General features: G+C 44.1%; 1 protein-coding gene across 5 annotated transcripts in view; it reads right to left on the bottom strand.

Annotated features, from left to right (window-relative positions):
• Positions 1-4,687: 4,687 nt before the first annotated feature.
• The window catches only part of LOC110486079 (son of sevenless homolog 1), an 81,812-nt gene continuing 62,542 nt past the window's right edge, over positions 4,688-23,957 (bottom strand). For 2 of the 5 annotated variants that reach the window (XM_036940731.1, XM_036940735.1), the window contains 10 exons: positions 18,339-18,458; positions 16,802-16,964; positions 14,875-14,992; positions 14,377-14,549; positions 13,684-13,800; positions 12,740-12,790; positions 11,764-12,034; positions 11,515-11,559; positions 7,425-7,546; positions 4,688-6,376 (listed from right to left, as the gene is read on the bottom strand). In XM_036940731.1, coding sequence (XP_036796626.1) covers positions 5,840-6,376; positions 7,425-7,546; positions 11,515-11,559; positions 11,764-12,034; positions 12,740-12,790; positions 13,684-13,800; positions 14,377-14,549; positions 14,875-14,992; positions 16,802-16,964; positions 18,339-18,458 — 1,717 coding nt within the window. In that variant the 3' untranslated portion in view covers positions 4,688-5,839. The remainder of the gene's footprint in view (positions 6,377-7,424; positions 7,547-11,514; positions 11,560-11,763; positions 12,035-12,739; positions 12,791-13,683; positions 13,801-14,376; positions 14,550-14,874; positions 14,993-16,801; positions 16,965-18,338; positions 18,459-23,957) is intronic. The other 3 variants (XM_036940732.1, XM_036940733.1, XM_036940734.1) reach the window with 3 other exon arrangements.

Genomic DNA, 23,957 nt, shown 5'->3' with positions numbered 1-23,957 from the left:
ATGCCATCAGAGAAGGCGAACCCGGTCCATGAAGAGATACCCCATCAGAGACCTTCGACACGTAATTACATCATTATATTCTGACCCATAAGAGCGGCCGTTCGGGGCAAGGTTAGGGTTAAAATAATCATAGTTTACAAATGTACCCAAGTGTGCTTTTCTCTCGTGCACTCTTTTTCTCTCTATTTTTAAATCCCCATTTTGTGTAACACGTGTCATTGTGTTGGCCCGCTAGGGACCTGTTTCATTGTACTAAGTTCTAATCAATAGCCTAGACTGTGTGTTTGTGTATGTGCATCTTATATTATCATTTTAGCTTGTTAGTAAATAAATAATCAACTCAACTGGTGTGGGACAGACTTATTTAGTGGGACTCGTGTTTGAGCAAATTCCCGGATTATGCCACGTTCAGAATGAGACTGTAGAGGAAATTAATGAATTAGCGGCTGTTGTAAAATCGATATTCTGAGTTAATTTGGCAAATAGAAATTGAATAACACCAAACTTTTCCATGGTGCCCCAGGTTACTGAGTTAATAATTACCTGATTAATTTAATCACGTAATTATAAACAGTTAATCATTCGATGAACAGCAGTCGTCACAATCAAGCTAACGTCCAGACACAGCCATGGCATACTGACGATTTTGCAGTCCGAACCCGGAACAGCAGAAAAAATGAGACACAGAGGGGAGAACACAAAGCACATACTTTGGTTGACCTTATTTGTAGAGTTTGGGGACAATTCCCTATAGTATAGTAATGCATGGGTTTCTTTGGGTCATAAGAAATGTGATAATAAAACAGAGATTATATGATTACAACGAAACAGAGAAGCACTCACTTTTTCATCTCTGTAATCAGTTTCGCTAAATTTGCTTCACTGATCAGAGCGTCCATCTTGTCGCCAGCCCAGAGAGAAAGCAGAAAGAGAAGGACTACCCCCCTCATAGAGGCAAACATTTGAAACACACAGGAGTTTCAACAAACACACACACACGAGTAACACTGTGTTAATACACACACTGCACACTATTTAACAGATGGTAAAACCATTAGTGTGAACAGATAAAGGGTATACATATTTATACTTTAATAAGGGATCAATCATAACACATGTATAGACTATTGGCAAGAGGGACAGACAGACTAGTGGCGTCATTCCAGATAAACCAAGGTCAGTCATGTCAGGCTTCTCGCCATCTGACAAACATGTTGGAAAAGAAGGTAGTAGATGGAGTAGGGTATGAGTGGCCAGCCCCCGGCCGTGGACTGAGGTTGGTTGCTGAGCTCCCGGCAGGATCAGCCCCCGGTTGCAGGAAGCCTGATTGGACAAGACGATGGAAGGTTGTGCTCGGAAGTTACTGCTTTGAAAGACTCCAGCTGTGCATGGGATGTGTCGTTTGATTAAAGGTTCCCCCTGAAACTGCGTCAACTCCCAATACTATCAGATACACTCAAATCACACACATTAGCCAGTCTCTAAGTGACCAGCTGCACTGAGTCAGGACCTTCAGTACAACTCTAACAATCAGTCAACCAAATTATCCCCTATAACTTATCCTCTAAGCTCCCCGGCTAATGGCTAAATGGGCTATTTCTAACCTAAGTGTGTGTATGTAGTTTAACGTGAGTCAAATATGAGTCTCTGTTCACATTCTAACTCAACATAGCAGTGAAACAAATTAATTTTCCTCATCTAATTTTACCTGACTGCACATCTCACTGCTGCAGTCGACTTAAATGCTTGGAAGTCATGGTCAGCAGTATAGAGTGGAGCAAAAAAGTATTTAGTCAGCCACCAATTGTGCAAGCTCTCCCATTTAAAAATATGAGAGAGGCCTGTAATTTTCATCATAGGTACACTATGACAGACAAAATGAGAAAAAAAAATCCAGAAAATCACATTGTAGGATTTTTTATGAATTTATTTGCAAATTATGGTGGAAAATAAGTATTTGGTCACCTACAAACAAGCAAGATTTCTGGCTCTCACAGACCTGTAACTTCTTTAAGAGGCTCCTCTGTCCTCCACTCGTTACCTGTATTAATGGCACCTGTTTGAACTTGTTATCAGTATAAAAGACACCTGTCCACAACCTCAAACAGTCACACTCCAAACTCCACTATGGCCAAGACCAAAGAGCTGTCAAAGGACACCAGAAACAAAATTGTAGACCTGCAATAGGTAAGCAGCTTGGTTTGAAGAAATCAACTGTGGGAGCAATTATTAGGAAATGGAAGATATACTGATAATCTCACTGATAATCTCCCTCGATCTGGGGCTCCACGCAAGATCTCACCCCGTGGGGTCAAAATGATCACAAGAACAGTGAGCAAAAATCCCAGAACCACACGGGGGGACCTAGTGAATGACCTGCAGAGAGCTGGGACCAAAGTAACAAAGCCTACCATCAGTAACACACTACGCCGCCAGGGACTCAAATCCTGCAGTGCCAGACGTGTCCCCCTGCTTAAGCCAGTACATGTCCAGGCCCGTCTGAAGTTTGCTAGAGAGCATTTGGATGATCCAGAAGAAGATTGGGAGAATGTCATATGGTCAGATGAAACCAAAATATAACTTTTTGGTAAAAACTCAACTCGTCGTGTTTGGAGGACAAAGACTGCTGAGTTGCAGCCAATGAACACCATACCTACTGTGAAGCATGGGGGTGGAAACATCATGCTTTGGGGCTGTTTTTCTGCAAACGACTGATCCGTGTAAAGGAAAGAATGAATGGGGCCATGTCTCGTGAGATTTTGAGTGAAAACCTCCTTCCATCAGCAACGGCATGGCTGGGTCTTTCAGCATGACAATGATCCCAAACACACCGCCCGGGCAACGAAGGAGTGGCTTCGTAAGAAGCATTTCAAGGTCCTGGAGTGGCCTAGCCAGTCTCTAGATCTCAACCCCATAGAAAATCTTTGGAGGGAGTTGAAAGTCTGTGTTGCCCAGCAACAGGCCCAAAACATCACTGCTCTAGAGGAGATCTGCATGGAGGAATGGGCCAAAATACCAGCAAGAGTGTGTGAAAAGCTTGTGAAGACTTACAGAAAAACGTTTGACCTCTGTCATTGCCAATAAAGGGTATATAACAAAGTATTGAGATACACTTTTGTTATTGACCAAATACTTATTTTCCACCATAATTTGCAAATAAATTCATAAAAAATACTACAATGTGATTTTCTGGATTTTTTTATCCTAATTTTGTCTGTCATAGTTGAAGTGTACCTATGATGAAAATTACAGGCCTCTCATCTTTTTAAGTGGAAGAACTTGCACAATTGGTGGCTGACTAAATACTTTTTTGCCCCACTGTATGTTCATTCCCAACGTGGCACAATTATTGCATTTCAGACACTGCATCAATGTGTTGTGGGTTAAAGAGACCTACTGTTGCCAAGGCTTTTTCACAGTATTGCTGGTAAACACAAGGTCACTGTGAATGAGATGATCACATACATACAGTACACACATACAACCTGGTTGCTAATTCCTTAAAAGGTAATCATTACTTTCCTAGATGGAATATTGGTGCACTGATATTGCCGTCAGTTGACCCATCGCGGAACGTGACTTGAATGTGAATGCACGTTCTAGTCATTCTGTTTCTATGACTCTCAAACTCCAACCATTACATAGTGTATGGGCCAGAAAAATAACATGTTTTTTTGAAAGCAACTGACAGGATGGCCCTATGGAACTTAGTTCAATGGGAAGAAACCAGGGAGAATAGCCAATAATTATTACAATGAAGACAACAACCCAGATTAATTACTTTAGGCTATTCATCATGAGTGCATCTCAAACGGCACCTTATTCCCTATATAGTGCACTACTTTTGACCAGGGTCCATATACATGGCACCCTATTCCATACACAGTGCACTTTGGGTGACTCACAGCTCACATTTTGACCCTAGAGAACAAACCATAGTATAAACTGAAGATGGAACACTTGTACATGTTCAAATAAACCAAAATGATTCAAAAGTACACTTAATTGTTTGATTTTCTATATATAAACTATTGCCAAACTCACAGGCTATTGTTCTCGTAATTAAAATCTTGTCTATTCAAGATGTAGTTACTGTATGACCATCCACTAACGAGTTAGTAACATTTGACTGGAATGTGGTCTACCTGTGATTAAATGTACTGTATTCATGCCCAGCTATTCAACTGCATGTTGCTATGGCCCTTTTTGGATGCTTTAAAAGGTATCCCTTCATCCTTCCTTTAAGGACTGTGTGGTTTTATGGGTTAAGAAATTATAACGTGTGCCTCATTTGGTAGAGCATGGCGCTTGCGATGCCAGGGTTGTGGGTTTGATTCCCATGGGGGACAGGTACGAAAAAGTATGAAAAAAATGTATGCACTCACTACTGTAAATCGCTCTGGATAAGAGCGTCTGCTAAATGACAGAAATGTAAAAACCTTAAAATGTGTAAATGCCCCATCCAGGCAAGACTCGAGCTGAAATTTGAGGTAAACAATTACATTTCCATACAGACTCTTTATGATGTTACTGAGAGAGCAAGGTCTCCACTACATAACCCGATCAGCTTCAGTCATGTCAGATCAGTGACCACGCCGTGGAAGGAAGGAATCATTAAACAAATCTATTCTAACAGGGCCTTCGCGTTCAGGACGGTAGCCAGCTCTTCACTCGTTTCATAGTTGACTTATAGGTGGTAGAAACACTTTTATTCCCTTGTTTAAAGAAGTCAATCGTAATTTTCTTTACATACTCATTGGCAGAAATAAATCAGAACATAAAAGTACTAACACAAACTTAAGAACAATCACTTCTTGTGTTTCTTGAATGCTTGAAAAGTACCTCTTTGGTGTGGATGGGTACCTTAAATCAGGGTTTCTCAAACTCGGTCCCGGGCCCCCCACATTCAGTTTCTTGCCCTCGCACTGCACATCTGATTCAATTACCCAACTCATCATCAAGCTTTGCTTATTTGAATCAGCTGTGTAGTGCTAGGGCAAAAAACAAAACGTGCACCCAGGGGGGCCAGGCCCAAGTTTGGGCAACCCTGCCTTAAATCATGGTACTCTGGTCGATCTACTGGCACACAAAAAAATAAACGTTTGCCTCGGACTCAGTCTCTACACAAAGCCTAAACACCATTTAACAACATGATTTCCCAAGTCCCTTTTTCAATCTGAGTGAGGTGGATTGAACGGCAGACATTTGTTATTGGGGAGTTTAAATGGGTTTACAACACCGTGATAGCTTGAGTCCTCTCTGGTCCGTCTCTGGTCAACATGGGCCATTTTAGTAGATTATTTAGCCCATACACAGTTAAAACACTAGTAAGTTTGCAGATTTCTCCTGGAGTCTGTTCAAAACTGGTCTACAGTCTTTATCGTTCCATCCTCCAGCGTGTGGTGGACTTGTGTGGTCCTGGTTCAAGGTTTATTATGGTTCAAGCTGTATGTGCATGTGTAGGCCACCGAGCTCATTGACAAGTAATGCTGCAATCGATTCACTTCAAAAAAATAATAAACCAAATGAAATAAACATTGGACGATGACAAACAACACTGTACATACAAACACACAACAAAACAAACAAACAGTAAGATACCCCCCCAAAAAGGGTTTTTATAGAGAGTCTGCACAAATGAAAAAGGACAATCATCATTCGTTTAAGTATTTTTTTTTTTTTTATAAGGGCACATGATTATTTTTCCAGGTAGCTAAGAACCTACCCTGGCATTGCCTTTTTTTTCTTAAAGTCGACATCACAATTCAATTTTGTTTTTGTTCAAGTCTAAAGTCTTTAGTGTTTAATGATTTCCCCCATATCACATATACAAGTATTTTTAAGAGGGGTTGGCATTCTCCAGTAGGGGTGGGCCGTCCCGATGCACTAGGGACGGGTGTGACACCGACTCCCTTTTGTATGTTTTGGGAGGGAGCTTGGGGATAGCTTGGGCAGCGGCACTGCTGGTGCTCTGGCGAGGGGGCACAGGGGGGCCAGCTGCACCCCCCAGAGGGAGGAGGGCTGAGTCGCTGCAGCAGTCTGGGCCGCTGGGCCCCAGCGAGGGCAAGGGAGTTGGGGGCGGCGGCGGGGTGAGCGGGCTGAACGGCGAGGATGGGAAGAAGGTCTGGCTCAGCGTGGGTTCGCTGCTGCGGATGCGGCCCAGCGGGGGTGGCTGCAGGTGCAGGGGGCTGTTTGAGCTGGAGAAGACGTCCGGCGTTCTCACGGGCTCCCGCGGCGGCAGGGTGGGTGGGCTGTCAGGTGGCTCCGACACAGAGGTGCGCTCGGTCGAGAGCGAGTAGCGAGGCGAGTAGACCTTGGTGGTGGTGGGCTGCCGTGGGGGGATGGCGGGGGGGCTGTCCAAGTGCTTTGACATCATCTGGAATGTGAGAGACGTGCAGGTGGAAAAGGAGAAAGAAGGAGAAGCACAAACGTTATGAAGACTCGACAAACTCTCAAAAATGTAATCTAAAATCTCAAGAAATGACTAGCAAATAACTGACAGTGGAACTTTGTTGTGTTTCATTGGATATTTAGCATTCCACATCTAAACTCTAGAATCAATCAATCAAGAAACATCCTAATGATTCGACTAACCGGTGCCCTCGCACATCGACTCTGTACCAGTACCCCCTGTATAAAGCCTCACTATTGTTATTTTACTGCTGCGCTTTAATTATTTGTTACTTTTATTATTTTTAAGGTAGTTTTTAAAACTGCATTGTTTATACTTTTATTTAACTAGACAAGTCAGTTAAGAACAAATTCTTATTTGCAATGACGGCCAAACCCGGACGACGCTGGCCAATTGTGTACCGCCCTATAGGACTCCCAATCACGGCCGGATGTGATGCAGTGACGCCTCTTGCACTGACATGCAGTGACGCCTCTTGCACTGACATGCAGTGACGCCTCTTGCACTGACATGCAGTGACGCCTCTTGCACTGACATGCAGTGACGCCTCTTGCACTGACATGCAGTGACGCCTCTTGCACTGACATGCAGTGACGCCTCTTGCACTGACATGCAGTGACGCCTCTTGCACTGACATGCAGTGACGCCTCTTGCACTGACATGCAGTGACGCCTCTTGCACTGACATGCAGTGACGCCTCTTGCACTGAGATGCAGTGACGCCTCTTGCACTGAGATGCAGTGACGCCTCTTGCACTGAGATGCAGTGACGCCTCTTGCACTGAGATGCAGTGACGCCTCTTGCACTGAGATGCAGTGACGCCTCTTGCACTGAGATGCAGTGACGCCTATTGCACTGAGATGCAGTGACGCCTATTGCACTGAGATGCAGTGACGCCTCTTGCACTGAGATGCAGTGACGCCTCTTGCACTGAGATGCAGTGCCTTAGACCACTGCGCCACCCGGGAGTCTCAGAAAACCTTAGGTAGCAAACAGGTAAAAATAGAGTCACCTTCGAAGGGGAAGATTCAGCGGGGGCGGATTCGGGGCGTCTGCGAGGGGGCACAGGCGGGGGGACGGTGGTGTCTTCAGTGTTCCTGTGGAAACTCACCATGGAGGAAACCGAGGAGGACCCTGGAAAAGAAGGAAATCCGGTTAACTAAAATGAAGCCTTACAAGAAGACAGTAATTACACATATTTAAACCCAATTCATCCCACACAGGACTCTACAACTCAGGGATGGCCAACTGAGTGTCTGGGGGTTCTCTCTTTTGCCTGGCACTTGACTGTTTTCTAGGTTATAAATCACACATTCATTTCAAAGAAAGAGACGAACTGAAGACATTCAGGCCCACGAAGAATGGAGTAAATACAAGCAATTGAAATCACAGAAAATGAAAAAAAAAGTAAGAGAATAGAGGATGATGAATGGATGGGTAATATAAACTCTTTCAGGAAGAGTATACAAAGACAACACTAAAGTATTAATGGCAAAGCGAAAACAGGATTGTTTCGAGGCACAGATCTGGGAAAGGGTACCAAAACAATTCTGCAGCATTGAAGGTCCCCAAGAACACAGTGGCCTCATTCTTAAATGGAAGAAGGTTGGAAACGCCAAGACTCTTCCCAGAGCTGGCCACCCGGCCAAACAGAGCAATCGGGGGAGATGGGCCTTGGTCAGGGAGGTGACCAAGAACCCGATGGTCACTGACAGAGCTCTAAAGTTCCTCTGTGGAGATTGGAGAAACTTCCTGAAGAACAACTATCTCTGCAGCACTCCACCAATCAGGCTTTATGGTAGAGTTGCAAGATGGAAGCCACTCAGTAAAAAGGCACATGACAGCCCACTTGGGAGTTTGCCAAAAGGCACCTAAAGACTCTCAGAAAATAAGAAACAAGATTCTCTGGTCTGGTGAAACCAAGATTGAATTCTTTGGCCTGAATGCCAAGTGTCACGTCTGGACGAAACCTGGCATCATCCCAACGGTGAAGCATGGTGGTAGCAGCATCATGCTGTGGGATTTTCTTTCAGTGGCAGTTACTGGAAGACTAGTTAGGATCGAGTAAAATATTAACGGAGATCCTTGACAAAGTCCTGTGCGCTCTAGAGCAGATTATCAGACTGGGGTGAAGGTTCACCTTCAAACAGGAAAACAACCCTAAGCACACAGCCAAGACAACGCAGGAGTGGTTTCAGGACAAGTCTCTGAATGTCCTTGAGTGGCCCAGCCAGATCCCGGACCTGAACCCGATCAAACATCTCTGGACACACCTGAAAACAGCTGTGCAGCGAAACTCCCCATCCAACCTGACAGAGATTGAAAGGATCTGCAGAAAAGAATGGGAGAAACTTCCAAAATACAGGTGTGCCAAGCTTGTAGTGTCATACCCAAGAAGACTTGAGACTGTAATCACTGCCAATCGTTCTTCAACAAAGTACTGAGTAAAGGGTCTGATTACAGCTTACAAGCAAAAATTTAAGCAGGAAGCACCAGTGATTCAGTCAATAAAAAAGTGGTCAGATGAAGCAGATGCTAAGCTACAGAACTGTGTTGCTAGCACAGGCTGGAATATGTTCTGGGATTCCGCCGATGGCATTGAGGAGTACACCACATCAGTCACTGGCTTCATCAATAAGTCCATCGATGACGTTGTCTGTACGTACATACCCCAACCTGCACTGAGCTAAAGGGTAGAGTTGCCTCTTTCAAGGAGCGGGACTCTAACCCGGAAGCTTATAAGAAATCCCACTATGCTCTCCGACGAACCATCAAATAGGCAAAGCGTCAATACAGGACTAAGTTCGAATCGTGCTACAACGGCTCCGACGCACGTCGGATATTGCAGGGCTTGCAAACTATTACAGACTATAAAGGGAAGCACAGCCGAGAGCTGCCCAGAGACACGAGCCTACCAGACGAGCTAAATTACTTCTATGCTCGCTTCGAGGCAAGTAACACTGAAACATGCATGAGAGCATCATTACCAGGACGTGTACTCCGAGCATGCGCTGACCAGTGTCTTCACTGACATTTTCAAGCTCTCCCTGTCTGAGTCTGTAATACCAACATGTTTCAAGCAAACCACCATAGTGTTCTTGGGCACAGGGACTAAGGTAACCTGCCTACATGACTACAGACCCGTAGCACTCAAGTCTGTAGCCATGAAGTGCTTTAAAAGGCTGGTCATGGCTCACATCAACACCATTATACCAGAAACCCTTGACCCACTCCAATTTGCATACCTCCCCAACAGAACCACAGATGATGCAATCGCTATTGCACTTCACAGTGCCCTTTCACACCTGGACAAAAGGAATACCTATGTGAGAATGCTGTTCATTGACTACAGCTCAGCGTGCAACACCATAATGCCCTCAAAGCTCATCACTAAGGTAAGGACTCTGGGACTAAACACTGCAACTGGATCCTGGACTTCCCGACGGGCCGCACCCTGGTGGTAAGGGTAGCTAACAACACATCCAGTTAAGGGTGCGTGCTCAGTCCCCTACTGTACTCCCTGTTCATTCATGACTGCACAGCCAGGCACGACTCCAACACCATCATTAAGTTTGCCGATGACAATAGTGGTAGGGCCTGATCACCGACAACGACGAGACAGCCTATATGGAGGTGGTCAGAGTCCTGACCGTGTGGTGCAAGGACGACAACAACCTCTCCTTCAACGTGATCAAGACAAAGGAGAAGATCGTGGACTACAGGAAAATGAGGACCGAGCACACCCACATTCTCATCGACGGGACGGGGCTGTAGTGGAGCAGGTTGAGGGCTTCAAGTTCCTTGGCGTCCACATCAGCAACAAACTAATATGGTCCAAACACACCAAGACAGTCGTGAAGAGGGCATGACAAAACCTATTCCCCCTCAGGAGACTGAAAAGATTTGCCATGGGTCCTCAGATACTCATAAGGTTCTACACAGCTGCACCATCAAGCGCATCCTGATGGGTTGCGTCACTGCCTGGTATGGCAACTGCTCGGCCTCCGACCGCAAGGCACTACAGAGGATAGTGCATACGGCCCAGTATATCACTGTGGCCAAGCTTCCTGCCAGACTGTTCTCTCTGCTACCGCACGGCAAGTGGTACCGGAGCGTCAAGTCTAGGTGCAATAGGCTTCTAAACAGCTTTTTCCCGCAAGCCATACGACTGAACATCTAATCAATTGGCCACCCAGACTACTTGCATTACCTGCCCCCCCCCCCCCCCCTTTTATGCTGTTGCTACTCTCTGTTATTATTTATGCATAGTCACTTTAATAACTATCTACATAACCGCTGCCCCTGAACATTGACTCTGTACTGGCACCCCCTGTATATAGCCTCGCTATTGTTTTTTTAATGCTGTTCTTTAATTATTTGTAACTTTTATATTTGTTATTTTTCTTAAAACTGCATTGTTGGTTAAGGGCTTGTAAGTAAGCACTTTACTGTAAAGGTCTACACCTGTTGTATTCGGCGCATGTGACAAATAACATTTGATTTGATTAGAATACTTACGTGAATGTGATATTTCAGTATTTTATTTGTAACAAATGTACAAAATTAAAAAAAACAACAGTTTTTGCTTTGTCATTATGGGGTATTGTGTGTAGATTGATGAGGGATTTTTAAAATCCATTTTAGAGTAAGGCTCTAACGTAACAGAATGTGGAAAAACTCAAGGGGTCTAAATACTTTCCGAATGCACTGTATACCACAGAGTGATGTTGTACAAGAATGCACAGAGCAAAACCTCACAGTGACAATGGATTAAGGACAGGAGAACAGGAGGGGGGGGGGTGACACTGATCTAAGGTCAGTTCAGCTGACCTTAGAGCTGTTTCTGTGGGCAACGTATACTTGGAAACACACAGACAACAGAGCATTCTTTGCCATGGAGACGGACAGGGGCAACGGTGAGGGGAGATGGGAGCAATGAGGTGGATGTCAGTTGCATGCGGGTAGGGAGAGGCAAGTAGGGCTTGGGAGGGTCAGAATGAGTGAGAGATGGGGGTGGGTTGATGTAGTAGTTTGTATGGGGTGTGGGTGGATGGGTAGTGAGGGGACACTGACAACAGGAAGGCTTTGAGGGTCATACTAACGTGGGCCGTGTGGTAAGGAGACCTGGGCAAAGATGCTGTCGCAGTCTGGATGGAGGGAAAGGCCAGAGTGGAGAAAAGAGAAGAGAGAGAAGGCCCTGAGAGAATGAGAGACTGAGGCGGAAGGAAAATCTCAAACTGTGTTTAAACACTTTCTCTATAAGCTCTAGCTATGCTCCCACCCAACCTATCCTCCCTCCTCCACAATCCCCACCCAACCTGCTCCCTCGTCCAGCTTGAAGAACCACCTACTGGAGTGGAAGGGGCTGGAGGGGCCCTGGGGCGAGTCGAACACGCTGCCGATATCTGTGGAGCTGGAGGCAGCCGAGGCCGGCGGCGGCGTGAGGGGCGTGCGCGGCGAGTTGGGTGCAGAGGCGGCGCTCTCCATCTCGCTATCAGGGATGCGGCTGTAGCTGATCTTGCGCGGCTCATTCTGCAGTGGCGTCGGATGTCGCATGGTGCCCGGGCGCACCGAGGACGGGCGCACGCCGGGGGACTTGAGCGGGCAGTTGTACTTCTTGGGCTGGAAGGAGACAGGGAGAAGGGGTGTTGATGGAGAGGTCAGGGCAACACTTCTACAATGTCAGGGCTACTCAACTGCAGACTCTCAGCCCTCAAGTACTGCTGGTTCTGGTAATTAATGTCAGAGATTGGGGGACTATCTGGTTAGTGTGTTACCTGCAGGTAACTGCCAAAATAAACCAACACCAACAGAAAGTGTATTAATAGGGCGTTGGGCCACCACAAGCCGTCAGAACAGCTTCAATATGTCTTGGCATAGATTCTACAAGTTTTTACAACTTTATTTGGAGGGATGTGACTCCATCCTTCCATGAGAAATGACATAATTTGGTGTTTTGTTGATGGAAAACGCCGTCTCAGGTGCCGATCCAGAATCTACCATAATTGTTCAATTGGGTGAGATCTGGTGACTGACACACACACCCTTTAAACCCTCTATGCACCATTTATATCCTTCTTTCAAAGTCACCTCTCTCTTCTTCTAGCCATGGTAGCCAAACTAATGGGAAACTGAGCATTTTTATACACGACCCTAAACATGATGGTATGTTAATTGCTTAATAAGCTCAGGAACACCTGTGGGGAAGCAACTGCTTTCAATATACTTTATATCCCTCATTTACTCAAGTGGGTCCTTTATTTTGGCAGCTACCTGTAATTGTTAGAGGTATAAATTCTGCTGACAAATGTTCAGTCTTTTTTCTACCTTAATAGCAGGGGCGTTGCGTCCATAGAGGGCACTCGGACGCCGCCCCACCTGGCAGCAATGAGATAAAAATGGATTTACAAAAATTTATATAATGATCAAATATTGTAATAATATCAAGTTTGTGTATATAAATAACTGCATTTAGATTACAAATTGAGTTTTCAAAAATAAAATGTGCTGCTGTAATTGGCAGCGTAGTTCCAGCATTCCAGAGAGCTTCTCAAGCCACCTCATTCAATGCAATTTAAAGTTATCCCTATACCCCTTGCGGTTATCATAGGATTTTAGCCACTCTTATTGAACCTATCCAAAGAGCCCCTGGTTTGCAATTATAACTCTGTACACCAGATGGCGATGATCTACAAAACACTTCACTGTTGTCAAAGTATGAAGTGAGCGCAGACACAGAAGACGACACTGTCAAACAGCTATTTCAGCAAAGCTCAAACAAGACATGACGTTAGCTATAACTAAACTACCACAAGTTTTCGTCTGTTATTGTATTCCCACATGCGTGTACGTCTAGCAAATAAGTTGAAGTTGAACATTTGCAGTAGCCTACTTATTCCGTTTGGAAATGTGGACTTATTTGTCAGCTACCTATTGCCAGTTTGCAACAGCCCCACTTGTTGGAAATTTCACGAGACGCCACTGCTTAAGAGCATACAGGGAGCCACACATGCTTAAGAGTGGCTCAGTGTGGTCCCGTGGCTCAGATGGTAGAGTATGACATTTGCAATGCCAGGGTTGTGGGTTCGTTTCCCACGGGGGGCCAGTACGAAAAAGCTAAATGACTCAAATGTAAAACAATGAATAGTGGACAAAAATGATTTTTCATCTTAACTCATGAAGTTTCAATGTCATTCTAACAAAGGTTTGAAATACAATAACTGATCAAACGGCATAGGGAGTCCGAGAGAGGAGAGGGACAAGACCCTTACAAATCGAGGCAACGACCGGGCATTCCGAGGCTCAATCTCCAGCGACTTGTTGAACAGATAGTCAGCAAACTCCTTCTCTGCCTTGTCCTCCATTGGATTGAGGTTTTCAAAGAACTTCTGTTTAACACAAATGAGAGAAACAGAGAGTCGTCAGAAAGACAGATCCTTTGAGAAGTATACATTGTTGTCCTAATGACTATAGACAAGGGTGTGGGTGATTGGGGACAATTGGATAAATAACCAACTAGTAGTACATGTTGGGAGCTGAGTGGCAGTAACTCTCTACTAAAGCAGTGAATTCTAACTTCCACATTTCGAATTTTCATCCATTGATGTCAATGAGATTAAAGTTTAAGCTAGGAATCAGCACTAAATGTATATCTAATCAAAAACTAAGAGGTTGCTATGACTTGGAAAACAACTGTACATGGGAACTGTAGAGATGAAATCGTGAAAGGAAAAACAGGCCAAATGAAGTGATATATTACTTATATTACTCCCTTGTTTAATCATATTTATACCCATTCATATTCCACGTAACTAAATGGTATTTGTGAAACGTGTATGGGTTGGACCATGCTGCAAAGCCGGAAAGTATGCCAATTTCTCAAAAAATGTTGACTATGCAGGCTGGCCAATAGAGTGGTGACCAACTTCAATGGAACGTGCGACATCACTGTGTTTGCTCCTCACCCGGATATCGCTCTCCACCCGTAAGCAGTAGGGCTGGTTCTGGTACTGCTGGATCTCCCCGGTGATCTCCGCCACTTTCCGTCGCTTGCTGAAGTTGATCAGCTCCTTGCCATGCCTCTTCAGGAAGTCAGGGTTGCCTTCCTCCGTCTTCAGGATGTTTGTCAAGTAGATCCCTGAGGAGAGAGTTAGAGAGAGAGAAAAGACATGAGAGTGGAGCAATGATGTCGATGGACTGGAACCGGTTCGTGGAATGTTGCCGGCCGGTCCCCGAGATGGTTAACCAACACTAGTTCTAATGTAAGCGGTCCTCCAAGGAGGAAAAATCCTAGCTTAGGATAGCATAGGACAGGATCAACTTTAATGTTCCCGAGGGGGAAATTGTACTGCTGTATACAAAATAAAAATGCTACATTACTTGTGAGCCCCTGACACAAAAAGGACCATAGCTTCCTCATCCCTTGTACCAAAAAGGTTGAGAAACACTGCTCTAGAGCATACCAAAGAAGGGGACACAGGGGGGGTTGATGGAGCGCAGTTTTGCCAGGTACTTCTTGTAGTGGTCCTCGCTCAGTTCATGGGCCTCCTCCAGAATCTTCCTCTGTCGGCTTGGAATTTGCTGGAGAGGGGCCGAAAGTTCAGTCAAAACAATTGTATATACAGTGCCTTGCGAAAGTATTCGGCCCCCTTGAACTTTGCGACCTTTTGCCACATTTCAGTCTTCAAACATAAAGATATAAAACTGTATTTTTTTGTGAAGAATCAACAACAAGTGGGACACAATCATGAAGTGGAACGACATTTATTGGATATTTCAAACTTTTTTAACAAATCAAAAACTGAAAAATTGGGCGTGCAAAATTATTCAGCCCCCTTAAGTTAATACTTCGTAGCGCCACCTTTTGCTGCGATTACAGCTGTAAGTCGCTTGGGGTATGTCTATCAGTTTTGCACATCGAGAGACTGAACATTTTTCCCATTCCTCCTTGCAAAACAGCTCGAGCTCAGTGAGGTTGGATGGAGAGCATTTGTGAAGAGCAGTTTTCAGTTCTTTCCACAGATTCTCGATTGGATTCAGGTCTGGACTTTGACTTGGCCATTCTAACACCTGGATATGTTTATTTTTGAACCATTCCATTGTAGATTTTGCTTTATGTTTTGGATCATTGTCTTGTTGGAAGACAAATCTCCGTCCCAGTCTCAGGTCTTTTGCAGACTGCATCAGGTTTTCTTCCAGAATGGTCCTGTATTTGGCTCCATCCATCTTCCCATCAATTTTAACCATATTCCCTGTCCCTGCTGAAGAAAAGCAGGCCCAAACCATGATGCTGCCACCACCATGTTTGACAGTGGGGATGGTGTGTTCAGGGTGATGAGCTGTGTTGCTTTTACGCCAAACATAACATTTTGCATTGTTGCCAAAAAGTTCAATTTTGGTTTCATCTGACCAGAGCACCTTCTTCCACATGTTTGGTGTGTCTCCCAGGTGGCTTGTGGCAAACTTTAAACAACACTTTTTATGGATATCTTTAAGAAATGGCTTTCTTCTTGCCACTCTTCCATAAAGGCCAGATTTGTGCAATATACGACTGATTGTTGTCCTATGGACAGAGTCTCCCACCTCAGCTGTAGATCTCTGCAGTTCATCCAGAGTGATCATGGGCCTCTTGGCTGCATCTCTGATCAGTCTTCTCCTTGTTTGAGCTGAAAGTTTAGAGGGACGGCCAGGTCTTGGTAGATTTGCAGTGGTCTGATACTCCTTCCATTTCAATATTATCGCTTGCACAGTGCTCCTTGGGATGTTTAAAGCTTGGGAAATCTTTTTGTATCCAAATCCGGCTTTAAAATTCTTCACAACAGTATCTCGGACCTGCCTGGTGTGTTCCTTGTTCTTCATGATGCTCTCTGCGCTTTTGACGGACCTCTGAGACTATCACAGTGCAGGTGCATTTATACGGAGACTTGATTACACACAGGTGGATTGTATTTATCATCATTAGTCATTTAGGTCAACATTGGATCATTCAGAGATCCCCACTGAACTTCTGGAGAGAGTTTGCTGCACTGCACCCACTTGTTGTTGATTCTTCACAAAAAAAATACAGTTTTATATCTTTATGTTTGAAGACTGAAATGTGGCAAAAGGTCGCAAAGTTCAAGGGGGCCGAATACTTTCGCAAGGCACTGTATTTCGCCCTACAGATGTGTCTCTATGGTACACAGAGGCACATTGGGCCATGCTCTCTATTGATACGTCAACGTAGAGACTTACGAATTACAATACTCATCAACACTAGGCACTTAATTTGGTACTGCAATTTTCATTGGATTCATGCAATGCCAGAAAGTACCAAGACAGTTATCACACCATTTCCTAACAACAACTTTAAAGAATCTTGCAGAAAGAACCCCTCCAGGCCTTCATCACCTCGAAGGTGTGGTCTAGCCGGTAGACGGGCGAGGAGTTCATGGCGCTGACCACCTCCAGCACGCCGTTGAAGTTGTTGAGCTCCTGGAACACCTGCAGGATCTCAATGATACGCGCCACCACCGCTGCCCGCTCTTCCAGGTTCTCCGTCTCTACGATACACCTGTGGAGAACGTAGTACATTGAGAAAAAAAATGCTATTTAAACCCGAGGGCCAGGGCCGTGTTCATTAGGGACTAAACGGACAACTGACAAACAGCGAGGGACTACCTTTTTGTTTTGAATTGCAAAAATGTTTTTTTTTGCTGCAAGCCCTAATAAACATGACTCAGGTCTGCATAGTTCGGTCATTTCATTTTCACAGCTGGTGGATGACAAAGTGTAAGGTAAATGGGGGAAAGAAAATACATATTGGTACATTGTAATGCTCCCAAACGTATTAATTAGTAACAACATATTGACCTGTTAATCCTCATTTGGTAACATGGTGAGCTATTAAGTCAGTGTAAGGACACATTTCACTCAACCAATTCAGTGGCCCCTGAAAACTAAACCAGGAAGTCTCTGGAGATATCAAGCCTGGTGTGCTATCACACATGAAATCAGACAGGGATTAGCAGCTCATACACAAAAAAACAGTCCCAAATTGTTTCTTTCCTTTTCAACTTGAGAATCAACATGGGGAGGATAGGAGTAATCTCAGCCTTATTTAGGGTTAAATTCTGCCACCTACATAAAGCATTTGTAACACCTGTATGCAGTGCACTAAAGGACATGACATAACTATACTGAACAAAAACTCAACATGCAACAATTAACGATTTTACTGAGTTACAGTTCATATAAGGAAATCAGTCAATTGAAACAATTTCATTAGGCAATAATCTATGGATATCACATGGCTGGGCAGGGACGCAGCCATGGGTGGGCCTATGCCCTCCCAGGCCCATCCATGGCAGCCAATCATAATTCGTTGGACACGGCTTATGGTAGAGAAATGAACATTCAATTCTCTGGCAACAGCTCTGGTGGACATTCCTGCAGTCAACATGCCAATTGCATGCTCCCTCAAAACTCGAGATATCTGTGGCATTGTGTTGTGTGACAAAACTGCACATTTTAGAGTGGCCTTTAATTGTCCACAGCAGAAGGTGAACCTGTGTAATGATCATGTTGTTTAATCAGCTTCTTGATATGCCACACTTGTCAGGTGGATGGATTATCTAGGCAACGGAGAAATGCTCACTAACAGGGATGTAAACTCATTTGTGCACAACATTTGAGAGAAATAAGCTTTTTGTGCTCACGGAAAATTTCTGGGATATTTTATTTCTGCTCACGAAACATGGGACCAACACTTTACATGTTGTGTTTATAGTTTTGTTCAGTATACATCGAGCTACATAACATACTTTATCATGCCATAAATTCATTATAGAAAATGCTTTGTCAACACTGCAAGTGTAAGGAATATCATGGTCTCGTTTCACGAGGACCGCTTCTTTGTGATGCCAAAAAACAAAATGGGTGCTCTTACTTTTCGAACCACAACGTGAGGTTGGTGGTGTGGCGGATCATGCGCAGAAGGTTGGGCGAGTTCAGCTCCTTGTCCTCCTTCGTCCACACGCTGCCCACCAGCTCTGACGGCTGCACCGCCCTGTAGATATAGGTCAGAGAGAGGACAATAATGCAGAGGTCAGTCGCTTTGACGCTTCAAGTAGTTGCTCCAAACCAAAGTTCTAGGAGGAGATTACCATATACCCAAACTATTATATGCCATTATTCAAAGAGACTTACAAAAAATGTATGCAGTCACTATAGTGCATGTTTATGTGATCCCAGCAGGAATTGAAGCCACAACTTTAGTTTTGCTAGCACCATGTGTTCACCATATGAGCCACAGAGGACCACCATTATTAGTTATATAACAACAACAACAAAAAAATCAGACCTTGTGTCAGTGGTTAGGTGCAAACTTCTACCGACTCCAATCTTGGCAGCTAAGGGAGTTTTCTGCACCAGCATTGTGGTAAGATTTTCAGACAATACCAGCGACCATTGTTGGGCCACAAGGCCGGTGCAATGTGATCTCGTCGTAGGAAATGGAGCACGGTGATTTTAAAAATGTTTTTATTTTAACTTTATTTTAACAGGTAGCCAAGGGTCTCATTTCTATGTGAGCCCTGTGTACACAATACACATCAATATACAAAATACACATTTAAAACTAAACATGCATAAATACGTGTTAATATTAAAAAGAATACGCAAAAAGTAAATACAGAATCCTAAACAGTTACAGTTCTCAGCAACTAGGTTTTCAATCAACGCCCTAAACTGCAACAGAACAACCCATTTTAATGAGAGCTGTAAATTGTTCCAGCAGTGGGGCGCATTAAAACTAAAAAGCGGATTTACCTAATTCAGTGGAGACCCGAGGAACAGCAAGAGTAAACCAACCCTGTGAATGCGTTTTGTAACTCATGTTTTTATACTTCAACAACAAAGTCAGCTGAGTCAGAAGCTTGTATAGTAAACAAATCGGGAGTAATGAAGTGACCTACGGGACATTAATGAGGATCGGCTCAATTCATGGACATATCAATTGATATTATTACAGTATATACATTGAGTTACCATAGATGCTGATCTTGGGTCAGTTCTGAATTTCCCCCACTAATGGTTACGGGTTAGAATTGGGAGAGAGGAAGCTGATCATAGATCTGTACCAAGGGGAAACTTCACCCCGGAGCGTGGGAAAGAGGTGAGGGGTGACGGCCCACCATAGCTGTTCCCACAGGCCCAGCGACATCAGTGGGGGAAGTGTCCCCCCTCTCTGGTGCTGCACGTTTGTGTATGTGTACAGTTGAAGTCGGTGGTTTACATACACCTTAGCCAAATACATTTCAACTCAGTTTTTCACAATTCCTGACATTTAATACTAGTAAAAATTCCCTGTCTTAGGTCAGTTATTTTAAGAATGTGAAATGTCAGAATAATATACACTGCTCAAAAAAAATAAAGGGAACACTAAAATAATACATCCTAGATCTGAATGAATGAAATATTCGTATTAAATATTTATTTCTTTACATAGTTGAATGTGCTGACAACAAAATCACACAAAAATGATCAATGGAAATCTAATTTATCAACCCATGGAGGTCTGGATTTGCAGTCACACTCAAAATTAAAGTGGAAAACCACACTACAGGCTGATCCAACTTTGATGTAATGTCCTTAAAACAAGTCAAAATGAGGCTCAGTAGTGAGTGTGGCCTCCACGTGCCTGTATGACCTCCCTACAATGCCTGGGCATGCTCCTGATGAAGTGGCAGATGGTCTCCTGAGGGATCTTCGGCCAGACCTGACCTAAAGCATCCGCCAACTCCTGGACAGTCTGTGGTGCAACGTGGCATTGGTGGATGGAGCGAGACATGATGTCCCAGATGTGCTCAATTAGATTCAGGTCTGGGGAACGGGCGGGCCAGTCCATAGCATCAATGCCTTCCTCTTGCAGGAACTGCTGACACACTCCAGCCACATGAGGTCTAGCATTGTCTTGCATTAGGAGGAACCCAGGGCCAACCGCACCAGCATATGGTCTCACAAGGGATCTGAGGATCTCATCTCGGTACCTAATGGCAGTCAGGCTACCTCTGGCGAGTACATGGAGGGCTGTGCGGCCCCCCAAAGAAATGCCACCCCACACCATGACTGACCCACCGCCAAACCGGTCATGCTGGAGGATGTTGCAGGCAGCAGAACGTTCTCCATGGCTTCTCCAGACTCTGTCACGTGCTCAGTGTGAACCTGCTTTCATCTGTGAAGAGCACAGGGCACCAGTGGCGAATTTGCCAATCTTGGTGTTCTCTGGCAAATGCCAAACGTCCTGCACGGTGTTGGGCTGTAAGCACAACCCCCACCTGTGGATGTCGGGCCCTCATACCACCCTCATGGAGTCTGTTTCTGACCGTTTGAGCAGACACATTCACATTTGTGGCCTGCTGGAGGTCATTCTGCAGGGCTCTGGCAGTGCGCCTCCTTGCACAAAGGCGGAGGTAGCGGTCCTGCTGCTGGGTTGTTGCCCTCCTACGGCCTCCTCCACGTCTCCTGATGTACTGGCCTGTCTCCTGGTAGCGCCTCCATGCTCTGGACACTACGCCGACAGACACAGCAAACCTTCTTGCCACAGCTCGCATTGATGTGCCATCCTGGATGAGCTGCACTACCTGAGCCACTTGTGTGGGTTGTAGACTCCGTCTCATGCTACCACTAGAGTGAAAGCACCGCCAGCATTCAAAAGTGACCAAAACATCAGCCAGGAAGCATAGGAACTGAGAAGTGGTCTGTGGTACCACCTGCAGAACCACTCCTTTATTGGGGGTGTCTTGCTAATTGCCTATAAATTCCAACTGTTGTCTATGCAATTTTCACAACAGCATTTGAAATTTATTGTCAATCAGTGTTGCTTGCTAAGTGGACAGTTTGATTTCACAGAAGTGTGATTGACTTGGAGTAACATTGTGTTGTTTAAGTGTTCCCTTTATTTTTTTGAGCAGTGTAGTAGAGAGAATTATTTATTTAAGCTTTTATTTCTTTCATCAAATTCCCAGTGGGTCAACAGTTTACAATTAGTATTTGGTGGCATTGCCTTCACAATGATTAACTTGGGTCAAATGTTTTGGGTAGTCTTTCACAAGCTTCCCACAATAAATTGGGTGAATTGTGGCCCATTCCTCCTGACAGAGCTGGTGTAACTGAGTCAGGTTTGTAGGCCTCCTTGCTCGCACACGCTTTTTCAGCTCTGCCCACAAATGTTTTTTAGGATTGAGGTCAGGGCTTTGTGATGCCTCTCCAATACCTTGACTTTGATGTCCTTAAGCCATTTGCCACAACTTTAACTTCCTGACTGTGGTCTTGAAATGTTGCTTCAACATATCCACATAATTTTCCTACCTCATGATGCCATCTATTTTGTGAAGTGCACCAGTCCCTCCTGCAGCAAAGCACTCCCCATGTTGCCACCTCGTGCTTCACGGTTGGGGTGGTATTCTTTGACATGCAAGCCTCCCCCTTTTCCCTCCAAACATAACAATGGTCATTATGGCCAAACAGTTCTATTTTTGTTTCATCAGACCAAAGAACATTTCTCCAAAAAGTACCATCTTTGTGCAGTTGCAAACCGTAGTCTGGCTTTTTTATGGTGGTTTTGGAACAGTGGCTTCTTCCTTGCTGAGCGGACTTTTCAGGTTGTATCGATATAGGACTCGTTTTACTGTGGATATAGATACTTTTGTACCTGCTTCCTCCAGCATCTTCACAAGGTCCTTTGCTGTTGTTGTGGGATTGATTTGCACTTTTCGCACCAAAGTACGTTCATCTCTAGGAGACAGAATGCGTCTCATCCCTGAGCGGTATGACGGCTACGTGGTCCCATGGTATTAATACTTGCAAACTACTGTTTGTAGAGATGAACGTGGTACCTTCAGGCGTTTGGAAATTGCTCCCAAGGATGAACCAGACTTTTTTTCCCTCAGAGGTCTTGGCTGATTTCTTTTGATTTTCCCATGATGTCAAGCAAAGAGGCACCGAGTTTGAAGGTAGGACTTGAAATATATCCACAAGTACACCTCCAATTGACTCAAATTATGTCAATTAGCCTATCAGAAGCTTCTAAACCATGACATCATTTTCTGGAATTTTCCAAGCTGTTTAAAGGCACAGTCAACATAGTGTATGTAAACTTCTGACCCACTGGAATACTGATACAGTGAATTGTAAGTGAAATAATCTGTCTGTAAAAATTACTTGTGTCATGCACAAAGTAGGTGTCCTAACCTACTTGCCAAAACTATAGTTTGTTAACAAGAAATTTGTGGAGTGGTTGAAAAACAAGTTAATGACTCCAACCTAACTGTATGTAAACTTCCAACTTCAACTAACTGTATGCATGCATGCATGTATGTATGTATGTATGTAAGTATACTACCGTTCAAAAGTTTGGGGTCACTTAGAAATCTCCTTGTTTTTGAATGAAAACGTATTTTTTTTGTCCATTAAAATAACATCAAATTGATCAGAAATACAGTGAAGACATTGTTAATGTTGTAACTGACTATTGTAGCTGGAAACAGCTCATTTTATTTTATGGAATATCTACGTAGACGTACAGAGGCCCATTATCAGTAACCATCACTACTGTGTTCCAATGGCAGGTTGTGTTAGCTAATCCAAGTTTATCATTTTAAAAGGCTCATTAGAAAACACTTTTGCAATTATGTTAGCACAGCTGAAAACTGTTGTTCTGATTAAAGAAGCAATAAAACTGGCCTTCTTTAGACTATTTGAGTATCTGGAGCATCAGCATTTATGGGTTCGATTACAGGCTCAAAATGGGTAGAAACAAAGCCCTTTCTTCTGAAACTTGTCAGTCTATTATTGTTCTGAGAAATCAAGGCTAATCCACGCGAGAAATTTCCAAGAAACCGAAGATCTCATACAACGCTGTGTACTACTCCCTTCACAGAACAGCGCAGACTGTCTCTAACCACAATAGAAAGAGGAGTGGGAGGCCCCGGTGCACAACTGAGCAAAAGGACAAGTACATTAGTGTCTAGTTTGAGAAACAGACGCCTCACAAGTCCTCAACTGGCAGCTTCATTAAATAGTACCTGCAAAACACCTGTCTCAACATCAATAGTGAAGAGGAAACTCCAGAATTCTGGCCTTTCTATTTTTGATATTGCTACTATTCAAATATGCAAGTAACAATTTCACTGTACCATTTACACCTTCTGTATCCTGTGCATGTGACAAAAACATAGATTTTATTTGAAATAGTGTGTTTTTACCAGAGACGGTAATGTGAAGAACATGACCTGCACCAAAGTCAAATTAGGATATAGGACAAGGACTAGATAGTGTATTTTTAGCTGGAGCTTTTCCTTATTGTAGGCTACTACTTTTAGCACTCTTTGTCTTGAAATCCTCAGTTGTTTACTACAATACTCACTCTGTTTAACACATGGCCTCACATTTAATCCTTCAAGAGATGGGTTGGGTTAAGGCTTAAGAGGGTGTGAACAATGCTAAATGGGTGTAGACAAAGAAGAGCTCTCCAAGTAGGTGTCCAAAAACATTCAAGGGCCATTTT

Source organism: Oncorhynchus mykiss, chromosome 13, assembly GCF_013265735.2.
Source record: "Oncorhynchus mykiss isolate Arlee chromosome 13, USDA_OmykA_1.1, whole genome shotgun sequence".
NCBI classification, from domain to species: domain Eukaryota; kingdom Metazoa; phylum Chordata; class Actinopteri; order Salmoniformes; family Salmonidae; genus Oncorhynchus; species Oncorhynchus mykiss.
This window is presented reverse-complemented; position numbering and strand designations above follow the sequence as displayed.